The sequence below is a fragment of the Formica exsecta genome, unplaced genomic scaffold (assembly GCF_003651465.1).
Source record: "Formica exsecta isolate Colony F162 unplaced genomic scaffold, ASM365146v1 scaffold38, whole genome shotgun sequence".
In the NCBI taxonomy this organism is placed as follows: domain Eukaryota; kingdom Metazoa; phylum Arthropoda; class Insecta; order Hymenoptera; family Formicidae; genus Formica; species Formica exsecta.
In genome coordinates this window covers 1,725,490-1,739,199 of record NW_021851042.1, presented here as the reverse complement: position 1 = coordinate 1,739,199, position 13,710 = coordinate 1,725,490, and the positions used below count along the sequence as shown (strand labels likewise).

At 33.7% G+C, this 13,710-nt stretch overlaps 3 protein-coding genes across 4 annotated transcripts in view; 1 reads left to right on the top strand and 2 right to left on the bottom strand.

Annotated features, from left to right (window-relative positions):
- Positions 1 to 5,398: 5,398 nt before the first annotated feature.
- LOC115239401 (peroxiredoxin-like) lies at positions 5,399 to 6,969 on the bottom strand. The gene is made up of 3 exons (XM_029813903.1): positions 6,737 to 6,969; positions 6,122 to 6,345; positions 5,399 to 6,042 (listed from the first exon to the last, which is right to left on the bottom strand). Exons 1-3 carry the CDS (start codon positions 6,779 to 6,781, stop codon positions 5,583 to 5,585), a joined length of 729 nt encoding a protein of 242 aa, XP_029669763.1. The 5' UTR covers positions 6,782 to 6,969; the 3' UTR covers positions 5,399 to 5,582.
- Positions 6,970 to 7,825: 856 nt separating this feature from the next.
- LOC115239400 (negative elongation factor A) lies at positions 7,826 to 11,444 on the bottom strand. Of its 2 annotated transcripts, XM_029813901.1 has the most exons (7): positions 11,244 to 11,444; positions 10,232 to 10,477; positions 9,332 to 9,764; positions 8,829 to 9,254; positions 8,558 to 8,754; positions 8,325 to 8,424; positions 7,826 to 8,241 (listed from the first exon to the last, which is right to left on the bottom strand). In XM_029813901.1, exons 2-7 carry the CDS (start codon positions 10,439 to 10,441, stop codon positions 8,009 to 8,011), a joined length of 1,599 nt encoding a protein of 532 aa, XP_029669761.1. In that variant the 5' UTR covers positions 10,442 to 10,477; positions 11,244 to 11,444; the 3' UTR covers positions 7,826 to 8,008. The 2 variants fall into 2 exon arrangements, with proteins under 2 accessions (XP_029669761.1, XP_029669760.1); XM_029813900.1 differs by lacking the exon at positions 11,244 to 11,444 and having other exon boundaries at positions 10,232 to 10,534.
- A 988-nt stretch (positions 11,445 to 12,432) lies between these two features.
- The window catches only part of LOC115239461 (cellular tumor antigen p53), a 2,624-nt gene continuing 1,346 nt past the window's right edge, over positions 12,433 to 13,710 (top strand). Inside the window, exons 1-2 of the mRNA XM_029813981.1 lie at positions 12,433 to 12,661; positions 12,836 to 13,091. Of these exons, the coding sequence (XP_029669841.1) occupies positions 12,579 to 12,661; positions 12,836 to 13,091 (339 nt within the window). The 5' untranslated portion in view covers positions 12,433 to 12,578. The remainder of the gene's footprint in view (positions 12,662 to 12,835; positions 13,092 to 13,710) is intronic.

Here is a 13,710-nt window from a genome sequence, read left to right as displayed (position 1 = left end):
AAAAAATAATTATGTATTTGTCATAAGTTTTCAGAGATAACAAGAAAAAAGGAGTCTAAATGGGCTGCAAGCAACTTTACACATATTTCATTTAAAAGTGAGAGCCTACACATTTTCTCATTAATAATTTAATAATAATTGTAATTATTTTTCTACGAATATTCTGACAGCAATGATTTATTTACCTTTGAATGTTGCAAATTTAAAACTTTCTTGGGGTCCGATGGGCTCCCGTAGCGCTGAGGAAGAGTTTAAATATAATCGTCGGAATCATCGGCCGTTTGTTTCGCGTTACAGATCCGTCAAAGATTTCGAAGCGTCCATCTAAGTAATTACTGAAGCTTAGGAGTGTCGTCGGGGTTGGGACCAGCCCGATGATGATTAAATGTGAGAGATAAGGTACAACCGCTCCCCCTCCACCGCGCGCATGCAGTACTTTCGTGTTAAACCGAGTCCCTTAATTGAAGTAGCAGCCTTTTGAATATTCTAAACGACGTACTATCTGAAACAATATAACACAGAGCGGTCAATGATGATTCTCGAACACGCATCAAGATATTCATGATATATACATGTAATTTAAACTTTAACCCTTTTTTGTTACAATATTTATCTCTTTATTTATAGTTATAATTTTTTTTTAAATTTCTTTTTTACTATTATACATTTAATTTATATAATATTATGTCGATACATTGTACACTTTTATAAAAAAATATCAAAAAACATATATCGAAAACACAGAAGAAAATGTGAAAGAGTTGGGGCACAGCCTGTATGTAATATTTTTTCAATACTCAAATTAATTCTCCAAAGAACTGACGTACGCAAATGCGCGGCCTTTCTCTGCGCTAATAGACTCGTCTGCTCTCTTGCGCTTTCGCTTTCTAAAGCACAACGTTGACCCCGGAGTTCTGGGGATAATCGACTGAAAATAACCCCAAGAGACGAGCACCGGGACCCCCTCTGGATCCCTGATAGAGTCGTCCTTCAATACAGCCTGGTGCATCTGTTCCTTTTGAAGAGGACGAATGACTCCAACAATTAGAGAAGCAGCAGCAGAAATCCTATCAAGAGACCGCGCGCTGCACGACCTGCGTCTTATTTCTCGCTTACAATGATCGGGATCGTCGAGATTACGCGATCGTACATCTGCAAGGATATTATCCGAGAACGTAATAGAGACCGGCATCGATCTCAGTTAACCCTGAGAAGCACGAGCAAGTGAATAGAATAAACGCGATAAAGAGCCATAAATCTTTAAAAAATTCTAAAAAAGATAAAACAAATACAAAATATTTTTTAAGGAATATTTTATAAAAATATAAAGTATTAAATTATATATTTTGATCTTAATCTCACATTTCTATATTTAAATAATTTAATAAACTTTATAAATTTGAAATAAAGAAAGCTCTTTTAAATTTTAATCAAAGTTGTACAGTAAGCGAGAACCAAGTTACGTGATACTTTAAATAATATCAAAGATCAGAGATGAGCTCCTATTTGACTTCATCTCATTATAGTGTGGTTAAGGATTAACGTTAGTATACAGTCAGATATAATTGACTTTTGTGCTTATAGAATTTCCTACAATTAAAGCATTTGCATAACGCAATGGCGTGTCGGAAATATCTTTTCATCAAACTGGTGAGCAACCAGCACGGTGCCATGTATTATATACACAAGGTGATAGATTGTCGGGGACATACACGCTAGGGGGGTTTGTTCGTTTAATACTCATCCCGGATTATATATATTCAATAGAAACACGACGCAGAAGTGACTGCTTGCTTGTATTCAAATTATATATAAGAACTGGCAAATGTATATTTTTCTTATCTTTTTAAACCGTTTCAACATAAGTCTCTTAAATAAACTGAATATAAAACAAAGACAAATAAAAGTATTCACCTCGTCATAAAGTAAATTTGCTTGTTTCACGCGAACTGTAATAACACGTTTCACATTTTTTTCTATATAATGCAAATTCTAAAAATATATATATATATATATATATATATCACATGCGTTTAAGAATAAATCGAACGTAGGAATGCTGAGAGCTACACAAACTTAACTATCTTGAAAAAAATATCAAGTACTTTTATCGCTACCTATGCATCACGAGGGTTGCTCGACTAAAAGACGCTTTACAAAAACGGAATGCCCGGCTTTAAATCCTAGCTGATTGCAAGTTGCTGAGCAGCGTCGTGATTACCAAAGCGCAGTCTGTGCGATCGGCAGTGGTTCGCGGTTGAACGAAAGTGCTAAACGACCAATAAGGAAGTAATAGCAATACACAAAAAGATAAAGAGAGAACGAGATAGAAAGAGAGAAAGAGAGAGAGTGGGAGAGAGGCAAAACCCTGGTGCTGGACCGGCGAAGGGGTGGCTCCGCGCGCAATTACGGATTTTGAGTGACAGATGCTCGCCCAGTCGGCAGTCGGAAGATTAAAACAAGTAATCAAAGTCCCAGTAGCCACCCCGGGATGGATATGGATGGATGCACGCCTCTAGCCCCTTCTCCCTTGCCCCGTTTCACCCTGCTGTCATCCCGTGCATCCTCTTCTGGTTTCCCCTTCCCCTTCCGTTTTCCCTCTCTTTTGTCGTGTCTTCTCGCTTCAAAACCCTCGTACCCCACGAGTTTTGCTCCTCCTTTACTCATCTTACTCCCTCCTGGAAGTAGCAAACCACCAAGAGGGTAAGCCCCGCTACTATAATATCCACCTATAGCCGTCATCAAGGCGCGCCTTGAATGCTCCTTTAAGAAAATGTTCCTTTCGCGAGCAGTCGCGTAGGAAGATTATTAGGCGTCTTGAAGAGACGGGTGAGAGCGGAAGGGGACTGGAAATGAGTTATATTCAAACGACGCGAACTCTCTATCCTACTTAAAGTGCTAAAGATGTGTCTCCAATGCGTCAATAATAAAGATTCTGTAGAGGAAAAAGAGATGAGAATCATTATCACTATAATGACAATTTAAAATATCAAATTTTACCATAAATATAAGTCTAAATATAAATTTAACACAAAATTCTGAAAATAATACATACAGGCTTTATCTCTGTCAGCAATTTAATTATTATTGAATATATTAATCTCTAATCTAAATATTATAAATATAATTTTTTTTATGTGTGGCCTTAAGAGAATGAGATCATCGGATTTAAATACATTTTAGTCACCGTTGTGTGTGTGATTACAAGATAACAATCTTCGATAAAATAAAAATTAGTATAGCACTTGTCAAGATCGTAAGGCGTAGGCACAATTAGGACCCGAAACCTTACTGTTACACGCTCGACTATCCCACAATAGAAGAACCGTAAACCGAGGGCGGTGGACAAGAAATCCCTCGATTAGACTCTGCAATATAATACCGATATAATCTGACCACTTAATCGGCAAAATATAATAATGAATCGGACAATTATGGTTGCAATCTCTCTTGCCCCGTGGCTACAGAGTACAAAGCAAATTATTTCAGAAAACTACGGATAATATTGCCATTGATCTGAAATGTACTTTCAGCGTATATTGATGTAAATACTAATGAAATTTATAAATCGAAAAATTAACGTACCATTTTGCTTTCTATAAAGCAAGTAATAAAAATAAAAAAAATTACAATTGCATTTACTTCTTCCTTACTTTCCAATATCTCTTTGTCAAGATTTGATATCGCTTTTATATTTTCAAAAATGATAAGAACAAATGTATACGCGAAAATAAAATGAAATTCCATTTTCCATTTTACCCAAGTAAACCCTGTATTTCTGTATCACCAGAGTAATTCCTTTTTCTCCTATTTTACACTTTGCGACGATAATGAAGCCGCGTCGCTGCGACATACAATTTGTCGGCACACGGCGGTACCGCGAGACACGAACACGCTACACGGTGACGCGAATGTGATTAGTCTCGAGATTTTCAAGCGCGCGCGGGGATGGCGTACCAGGATTGGATTTGGCGGGGGCGCAGGGAATGGAGGATGAGCCGTTTATCTCAGGCGTCGCTTTTCAGCAGTTTTTCTCCCTCTCGCGATCTCCCGTTGTGCAATGCGCCCCGACTCTTTGCTTCTCGAGGCTCTCCTCTGGTTACTTTATCCCTTCCTCCCGAGGCGTTCCCCGAGCCGCCGTAGTGCCCCGAGACGCGTGTATATCCTCTCTCCTCCTCACGAAATAATAAGCTCGCTCTACTAAATTTATCATGAGCTTTTAGAAGCGGCAGCCTGTGCCAACAACGCACCTGCCAGCTTACCTGCCTGCTGACATTGTAACAGCTTTTAATTCCGTCATCTACCTCCCGTGCTGCGTTCTAATTATCTTATGGCATCCGCACATATACATCTCGCTCTCGTGTTACAACGTAATTTTAGCAACCATGCTAATTGCTCATATTCTACGCTATCACATTTTCGCGTGAATTGAACAACCATTGCTGAGAAATAATTCGTGAAAAAAATAATATAAAAAATAATATAAATATTTGTATATTTATATCGTACATTTTATATTATAAAAATAAGATTATTTTTATAAATGTTTTAGCATATATTTTCTTCATACAATATGAAAAATTGAAAATGCTAGATGCCATATATAATTCAGATATATTCTATCTATTATTTATGAGTCTGTATGTGTGTGGACACACATATATATAAAAATTGAGTTCTAATTAGGATATTATACCTATACTTTATGGAGTTAATGATGTGTAGTTTTTGATTTAAAAAAATATAAATTGACATGCTGAAATTTAAGTTCTGTATATAGATATCGTAAAATTAAGAGATTTATTTTATTAATCTGTACAATCTTAAAGTGTATATACACACATATATTTCAGCATAATTTCAGATTATTTCTTTTACTGTCCAAATCACAAAGTATATATATAATATTCCAATTATAACTCATAATCTTTTATGCCAAATAAAAAAAAAAAGTTAAATTTATTAATAATTCAAATAATTCAAATAAAATCATCTTCTAATACAGAAAATTTTGTACTGATTTTCAATTCCGTCCAAAATTATTATATGATAATTCTCCAAATAGATTCAGTTGTTAATTTAATCTAAATAAAGAATGTAAATGGCGCTCTTCTAAGAAAGTATTTATAATTTATGAATGTATTTATCAATTGCAATCACGAACGGGAAAACGATCCGACACAAAACATTCTAGAACTTGTAGAAAAAAATACTTAAACAACAATTTAATTAACTTAACCAATTCAAAAAAATTGGTTTTTTTTTTGCTCGGTATCTGCTACATAAATTATATCTCCTGAATACGATTTCTCTTCTCTTAAGTCCTTCACACAAATTCACACAAAAGTGTGAACATAGCATGTATATGAAAGGAGCATATAAATACGATATTATGTAGATTGTTTTATGATATATTTTTGATTTTGTTCATTTTATATAGTAAGTAATTGAAATATTAATATTATTATACATATCTCTATTATATACATTATAGCTATATCATATTAAATTACATAATTAACATAATCTATTATATCGTATATGTCTGCCCTTTAAAGAAATCATTAAATGTATTACCTAAATTAATTAACTGAGTCAAAGTACTCCTTGCTGTCTTTTGGATTTGGTTTAATAGTTTTGGAATCTGGCTGCCAGTTTGCAGGACACACTTCTCCATGCTTCTCAACAAATTGAAAAGCCTTGATTAATCTCAAAGTTTCTTCAATGCTTCTACCAACCGGAAGATCATTGATGCTAAACTGTCGAAGAATTCCCTCCTTGTCTATGATAAAAAGACCTCTAAGCGCAATACCCGAGTCTTGCAACAGAACATTGTATTTATTTGATATTTCCTTGTTGAAATCACTTAAAAGAGGATAACCCAAGTCTCCTCCAAGGCCACCTTGTTTCCTAGGAGTATTAATCCATGCCAAATGGCTGAAATGTGAATCTGTTGAAACTCCAATCACTTGTGTATGTAACCCTTCAAATTCTGATATTCTTTCACTAAATGCTATAATTTCCGTTGGACAAACAAATGTGCTACAAATAAGATATGAAGATTACATAGTATAGATACATTATAGAAAGAATAAATAACAATTTAAACAAAATTACTTACAAGTCTAATGGGTAGAAAAAAAGAACAACATATTTCCCCTTATAGTCGCTAAGTTTAATTTCCTTAAAGTCGCCTTTAACTACTGCGGTACCAGAAAATTCTGGTGCAGGTTTCTGAATTTGTGGCCAACTGCTAAGCAACTTTGAACTCACTGTGAAATTACGTACACATTCTGTTATCAATGTATTATTTGTTTTTGCCAATGATCCAGTTGCAGTGACAATCTGTAAATACATATATCCATCTTAAAAAGGCAAGAATTACACTTAAATCCACTTTAGACGATTCGCGACAAAATTCAAATCTATTGTATAATTTTATGTTCTAGATATTCTAATGTATGTGTATATTCTGATATGTATTTAGTATATGTGTAAGTTTTTACTTCTTCAAATGTTTCTTTTCTATTACATGATATATAAAATTATAAATAGAGAATTCTATGTTAAATGTTGTCATGAATCAATACCTATAATCTAAACGAATTTTACAATTACATCGAGATATATTGCTTGTATTATAACCGCGTTTGCATGCAATGAATCGGCAAAATGCATAAATATGTAATTTTAATCAGAACATGACAGAATATGTAACGGATTTAGTAACGCTTACCAATTTTCTGCCTTGTAAGTACAGTGGAGCAAGTGATCGAAACATTATAAAAACAAAGAATATAAAGTTTGTAATATAATTATTTGTGGAACTCCGGTAGACGTAAAATCGCAGGTTCGAAGAAATCTTAATATAGTAAGTTTCGCCAACCTTATCTATCCTTTTTTTTTTAATGTGTGTAGGTATTTACTTCGCAACCAGCAGTTCCGCGTGGAGTGAAAAGGTTATGAAATACTTTGAGATGTAAGAATATAAAGAAATTCTCTCTACAAATTTTATCGCATTTATATGTTAAATATTACGATCAATATTAAAATAGCATACGAGATACTTACGATCATCAATACAAAAATAATTATAAAATTAGAAAGGCAAAAGTTGGCAACACTTACTCAAATAAAATCAGTTTACATTTAAATTTGAAAAATATACTTTTTAGAAAGAATTGTTGTATAAATTGTTGTATATGCGCAAAGCAAAGTGATTAAAAAGAGCAATCCTATTATAATCGAATACAAATTATAATATTTACCAAATATATAATGTGATTTATGTAAAAAATATATACGTAAATAGCACACATACAAAGCAGATTAATATATAATCATGTTTATTCAAATAACAACATTATAGAAGTTTTGTATTCGTTTTTTTTAAACGAGTAAATGTGTATACACATACATCTCTAGTAAATAAGTATAGTATGTATATATCTCTGTATATAAAGGTTTCAATATAGGATCACATTCAGAAAATGTTTGATTATTCACACATGTGTATACATATACACAAACTCTGCATTATCTTTATCAAATTGTATGTGTGTGTATATATATATAATTAAAAATTAATATCCACCAAGTGCATAAATCTATCATATCATAAACGCCTTAAAAAATACTATTCAAAGAAAAATTTTGATGAATTATTGGACTAAACGGAAAATTCGTTCCATTCAACCCAATATTTCTGTTTAACTAAAACTTCAAAGTAGAAAGATTTAAAAGTAAAAATTTAAAATTGATATAAGAGAATAAAGGAATTATTTGTCGTATATGATATAGGGATAAAACAAATACAACAGTTAAGAACTTTGATAACAATTCCATGTTAGACCTTATGAAACATGAATCAGCTTTTAATTCAGCAACGTCATTATCGTGTCGCTAAGAAGACGAATGATCACAATGTGCGTTAATTTTTAATAACTGCACAAAACAATATTTTCTTATATAGATCTTAAACATATTATATCAATTTGAACAAGTCCTTTCAATTGGAAGCCGTGGCGGTCGCACTCGGTGCGGGAGTGGACGCTGATGTAGATTCCTCCGTAACAATACGTCGATTTTTTTTTATCCTCTTCCATTCGCCATTTGTATAGTTCATTTGAAAATGGGTTTCAACTAACATCGGAACGGTTGTTCCATCCGACTGCGTTACTTCCTCTATGTTTTCTGACAGCATCACTGTGACTATATTGCCCAATTTTGGACAAGGATTATCTGCAAACAAAATCAATAATATTATTAGCATGATTTCTAAAAGAAAAATATAAAAAATCCATACAGAAGCAAAATAGACATACCCCTAGAGCCAGCCATAAAACCTAATATAAGGGCTTTTTCTGGACGCGTTACTTTATTTGCAGTTCTAAACATTTCTTGCGCTTCCAACATTTGCTCTCGCTGTAATTCAGTAATGATAATCTCATTATTTCAAACAATATGTATATCTTATTAATTAAAACATAGCTAAATAAAAAATTTTGCACAAACTTAAGATCAAACAATGAAATAAATTAAATTTGCATAAACTTACCGTAAGAGACAGGCCTTTTCTTGTATTAGCTGCCGCATTAGGTTGCGCGGTAGTTTGTATACGTATCTGTGTGACTGTTTGAGCCGGTCTGACCGTTTGCACAGCGACAGGTGTATTTTCCACAGGTGCTATCACCGTCGATGAAACTACTACTGGTAATACAGTAGCCGGCGTTGTAGGAGTAGTTAATGTAGTAGCTGTATAACATAAAATGCTTTATAAAAATCTAAACAAAATTTAACATATCTAAAGATTATGATGTCAGTCTTACGTGTTTGCGGTGCAGTTGTAACTGAAATGCTGCTTGGCGTACTAGGTGCGACATAAGACTGCGCTGTAACCACCGCTGTAGCAGGTGCAACCGGTGTAGCAGGTGGATTTATCGAGGTTAGTCCTTGCGCGTATTCCGGAGTCGCCGGAGTTTCCGCGACTGGTGTGACCACTGAAGCTGCCGCCGCTGCAGCGGCTGCTTGTGCTTCCGCGACCTTCTTCTGTTGCTCTTCCAATTCCAACATCCTCTTCCTCTTTTTCGCTTGTGCATATCCGAGAGGTTGCTCATTAATGTCGAGTAATTTAATACCACCATCTTTTCGGATTCTACTACTAATCGATGTTCTGTTGGACATAGAAGTGCTCGTAAGTGAAGGAGATCGAAAACCACTCGTTGGCACTCTGCTTGGAATCCCTTTCAAAGGTGCTGAAAAGTTTAAATGCAATCATGTACACTGCAATGATATTGAACGAAACAATATGCATTTATAACTTTACACTTACTCGTATCAGTCATTTTTCTTGGCATGCCTCTGCTTCTTACTGGTACGGTGGGAGCTGTACTCTTTTTGAGATTATTAGCAGCGTCGGTGCTTTTTTGAAGTAATTCTGCTCTCAAGGCTGCACTTTTGGGTTTGCGCTTGAGAGTGAAATGTTTAACCGGCGTAGGTTGTTGACCTACCACCGAGATCAATGCAGTCTTGTTAAGATAATGACATTCTAAGGGAAGCATAGCAGGGTCATTTTGCTTCTTTAAAAGTTTCCGAAGGTCATTGACCAGTTCACCAAAGATAGGTCTATGATCATCTAGATCAGTAATATCTGTGTTCAAAGAACCAGTTGATGGAAAAGTTTTCATCGCTTCGGATAGCATCGATACCCATAGCTCGCTATCCAAAGACGCAACCTCAATAATCTCCTCCAGTTCCACACGCCACTGTTATCCGCACAAGTATACAGATAATAAAATTTTAATAAGATTTTACACCAGAGAAATGAAAAAGATTCTACGTTTGTTCATTAGGAGTGACAATGTTCAGTGAAGTCAAATTATGTTGTACATTTCACAGCAATTACACAACTTATTTAATTTATCAAATCGAAGAATGGTAGTTTATTGTAAACATTAACCTTATTTAGTTATTCTCTATATATACTAACCGTCTCAAAAACATCGCATCATTGAAAAAAATTAAACAGAGCGGGTAAATAATAAACGAGACTAAAAAAACTTAATAAACGAGACTAAAAAAACTTAAATATGTCATTAACTTTTGTCAATCTTACAGAGAAGGCCATCTTTTTCGAGAAAACAAACTTTTCGAAAAAGACAGAGAGAGAGAGAAAAAGATACAGAGAAAGAGACAGAAAGAAAATATCAGATGAAACTTAGCGCGCGCTTACCTCTTCCACATTGCGTCTTGGTATGTGGAAAAATGACAGGAGCAATTTGAGCTTGACCTGCGTTTGCAGGTCGGGAAAACAATCCTTGATATTCCGCAGTACCTCGGCATTGAGCTGTGAGCAAATCGAGCTGCCGGTCCAGCTATCGTTTGATGTACCGAGCTTGTTATGTAGCCACAACGACGTATCACTATCCCTTACATTCGCCATATTGGAGTCGTTTACTTATAGATTCCAAATCCGCCGCTAGCAAATCGCATCGCGTAGATATATACAGCCACGAAAATTTCGTAAACAAACTTGAATGACACTCGCGCGCTATTTTTTTTTATATATTTGCAATTTTTACATATCATTGTTTTTATCAAAAGATAAAATATTTTATTTATTTTATAAATATTTATTAATTTTTCTTATTAGGTCTTATTTTTTAGCCGCGAAAAATTTAATTGTTTGTGTTTGTTTTGAGTTTGAGTTTGTAGTTCAACTATAGTTTGTTTTAATTGTTCAATCATATCGTTATATTATCATTTTCATTGTTTTTTATTTCTTTCTGCAATAAATATAAGATTTATTTTTATATAGAATTTGTTTAAAATGCTATAACAATATTATTCCATAGATTTTTATAAAAATAATAAATGTTATCTGGTTTCCAACATATTTCGTATTTACAATTGCATGTAGAATTACAATTAATATTTTCTTTTACACATCCGCAATTTCGCCGAGCGCAATTCCCTTTACAGTTCCAAGTATGATTAATTGTAAGATTATTTTGTTGACGTTTTTTGAAGTTGTTGATGAAATTGTGGTAAGTTGTCAATTTTTTCAATATTTTAATTATCAAATCCGTTAAATTATAAATTTGCAATTCTAAATGTTTTATTTGTTCTTGCAATTTCTTATTATTTATTTCGGAACTTTCAAAATCCGTTGTAATAATTTCTTGCGCTGAAAAGTTAAATTTCTACTATTCTATCCTATATTTCTATTTATTTTTTTTACTTACCTAGACAAATTTTTGACGTTTCTTGGTCTGCTTATTTTTCTCTAATGTAGTGCTCGGATTTAGTTGCACATTTCGGCTTTCGGCCCGATTCCGTGGCCGTGGCTCACGCCTATTGCCCCCCATTATTCACCGCTCGTGCGTTAGCGACGCGAGTCGCCAGATACGCGTAACCAGTAACCATAGACATAGTATATCTAGAAATCTAGACCGAGCGTTTGGGTAAAGATACACGTAAAAAAGGACATACTCTGTTTCGTGCCCCTTTGTATGGGCGACTAATGCCCAACCAGCCATAAAAGAAAGAAGAAGTCAACACTCGGTCTAGATATACTATGTCTATGCGCGTAACTAAAGCCCGTTCTACATTAGTCGCATATCGCCAGTCGCAAGCAAATTGACCAATCACAGTCGATTATTCCGTCGAATATTCGACTGTGATTGGTCGATTTGCTTGCGACTGGCGACATACGATCAATGTAGAACGGGCTTAATGGACTTACTTTTGAAGAACGAGTTAAAATTACAAGAAAAGTTCTTCGCTTTATAGCTCTTTCTAGGATTTAAGTCATCGCATTAACTTATTTTGACGGACTTACATCTAATATTAGCATGTGTGAACATTTAAATGCAAACATTTATAATGATATTTATTTTTTTTCACATCCAACTGATAATTTTATAATATATTAATATTTTTTGATGCCGCTCATATGCTAAAAAAACGCAGCCGAAAGAGTAAAAAAATTTTGTCCATGATTTATAGAATACTTCGAAATAGCACCAAATGAACGCATATAGATTGCCAATGAACACATATAGATTGCCAATATTCTGTAAGCAAAGAAAAATTTGCCTCTTTTATTCTAATCGGTTAATTAAACTTTCGAAACTTTCACAGAGTACATCCTCAAGAGAAATCTGTGCGAAAATAAAATCAATATCAGCTATGTTTGCCCAATTCTTTTCTATTATTTGTTTAATTAATAAATAAACATTAGAGATATTCAGTTAACATTACATTACAAATATTATAATTTTTTTGGATCATTTTTTTTAACGCACTCTTTAATCATCTTAAAAATGACATTTAAAATCCACCAATCCCTCAATGAGGGATCAGCAGGCAAAACGGACAAATATAAGCACCAATCGGCAAGCTGCACCGAAGTTACAGTTTCCTGCAGTTTCTTACTTCCGCTTTCTCGATCATACGAAACAAAGGACTTGTCGAGCGTCGAGCGTCGAGCCTAGCAACCGGTGTCAATGGTGGATGTTTCTTTCTCTCAGCAGTTAACTCATCTTTCGGAATCAATTTTCAAATAAAAATTCGTGAACATGACGAACACGAATGCTATGTCAGACTCTCAGGAATCTGCACTAATGGATGAAGAAACATATAAGGTTATAGAGCAGCAGTTGTAAGTATAATTTTGATTTATTAAAATTTTTTGTTGGCTTTTGTCTATTGTATCGCATGGTAAATCTTCGATTTCATATTCGCGAACGTATTCTTAAAAGAATATATATCATACAATAAAAATACATACCATAATCTATTACATTTTTCTGTTCCTCTGTTTTTGTCCTTAAAGTGGAGGTACCCTGCCTCTACCGGAAAGTATAAATGAAGAATTGCTTGCTGTCTCGGAAGATAAGATTGACACGTGTAACAATATATATATTCCACTGGAACCTATAGGAAAATATAGAAAACTAAAGGAAGAGGAGGAAGAAATATATTATCCAGCACCAGAGCTGTTCTCTACAATGCTCAGTGATGAAGCTTTCACTGGACAATTGAATTTCCAGTACAGTTTAGGAACTGGTGGTACTAATCAGGATTGGTTGGTAAGGACTTTAATTAACTTTTTGTATTATGTAGAAACACACATTAAATTATATAACTCATAAAATTGTTATATAATTTGATATATGGAAAGATTAAACTAAATGTGTAAATTTGTATATTTTGTGAGTTAGATTGAAGTTCATTATGGAATAACATATACCTACTTGCAGACAAATTCTGCCTCTTGATGGTAAATTGATTGGTTGATTAGTTTTTAATCCTGGTTATATAATTTATATATGGAATATTCCATATGTACCACAAATACAAATCACTTCTTGAGTATTATCTTACAACACTCATGAAATGTGGGAGGATATTAAAAGTAAGATATCTTGTTTGGAGACTTGTGCTCTTTGGTATCCAGATTATTTGCAAAAGTGAATCTGCTTAAACCTGACTATATATATATGTAATAATTAAATTTATACAAAAAATTATGATGCTAAGCATTTATAATAAAATCATGTTTAAGTAGATTTTATATGCAAATTTAAAAGCTTTTTGTGTAGTAGACAGATTAATTGTAAATTTGTCAAGTATGCATGACAACATTATTTTTAACAATGACATTTTATAAACTAGAATATATATATATATTAAATATATATATTTATA

Excerpts from the sequence above, each read along its gene's own strand:
- LOC115239400 (XM_029813901.1), bottom strand. The coding sequence starts at position 10,441 with ATGGCGAATGTAAGGGATAGTGATACGTCGTTGTGGCTACATAACAAG. Across the intron at positions 9,765-10,231 it reads CAAGACGCAATGTGGAAGAG|TGGCGTGTGGAACTGGAGGA; the intron begins GTAAGCGCGCGC and ends TGCGGATAACAG. Across the intron at positions 9,255-9,331 it reads AAGAAAAATGACTGATACGA|CACCTTTGAAAGGGATTCCA; the intron begins GTAAGTGTAAAG and ends TAAACTTTTCAG.
- LOC115239401 (XM_029813903.1), bottom strand. The coding sequence starts at position 6,781 with ATGTTTCGATCACTTGCTCCACTGTACTTACAAGGCAGAAAATTG. Across the intron at positions 6,346-6,736 it reads ACTTACAAGGCAGAAAATTG|ATTGTCACTGCAACTGGATC; the intron begins GTAAGCGTTACT and ends ATGTATTTACAG. Across the intron at positions 6,043-6,121 it reads TTTTTCTACCCATTAGACTT|CACATTTGTTTGTCCAACGG; the intron begins GTAAGTAATTTT and ends TCTTATTTGTAG.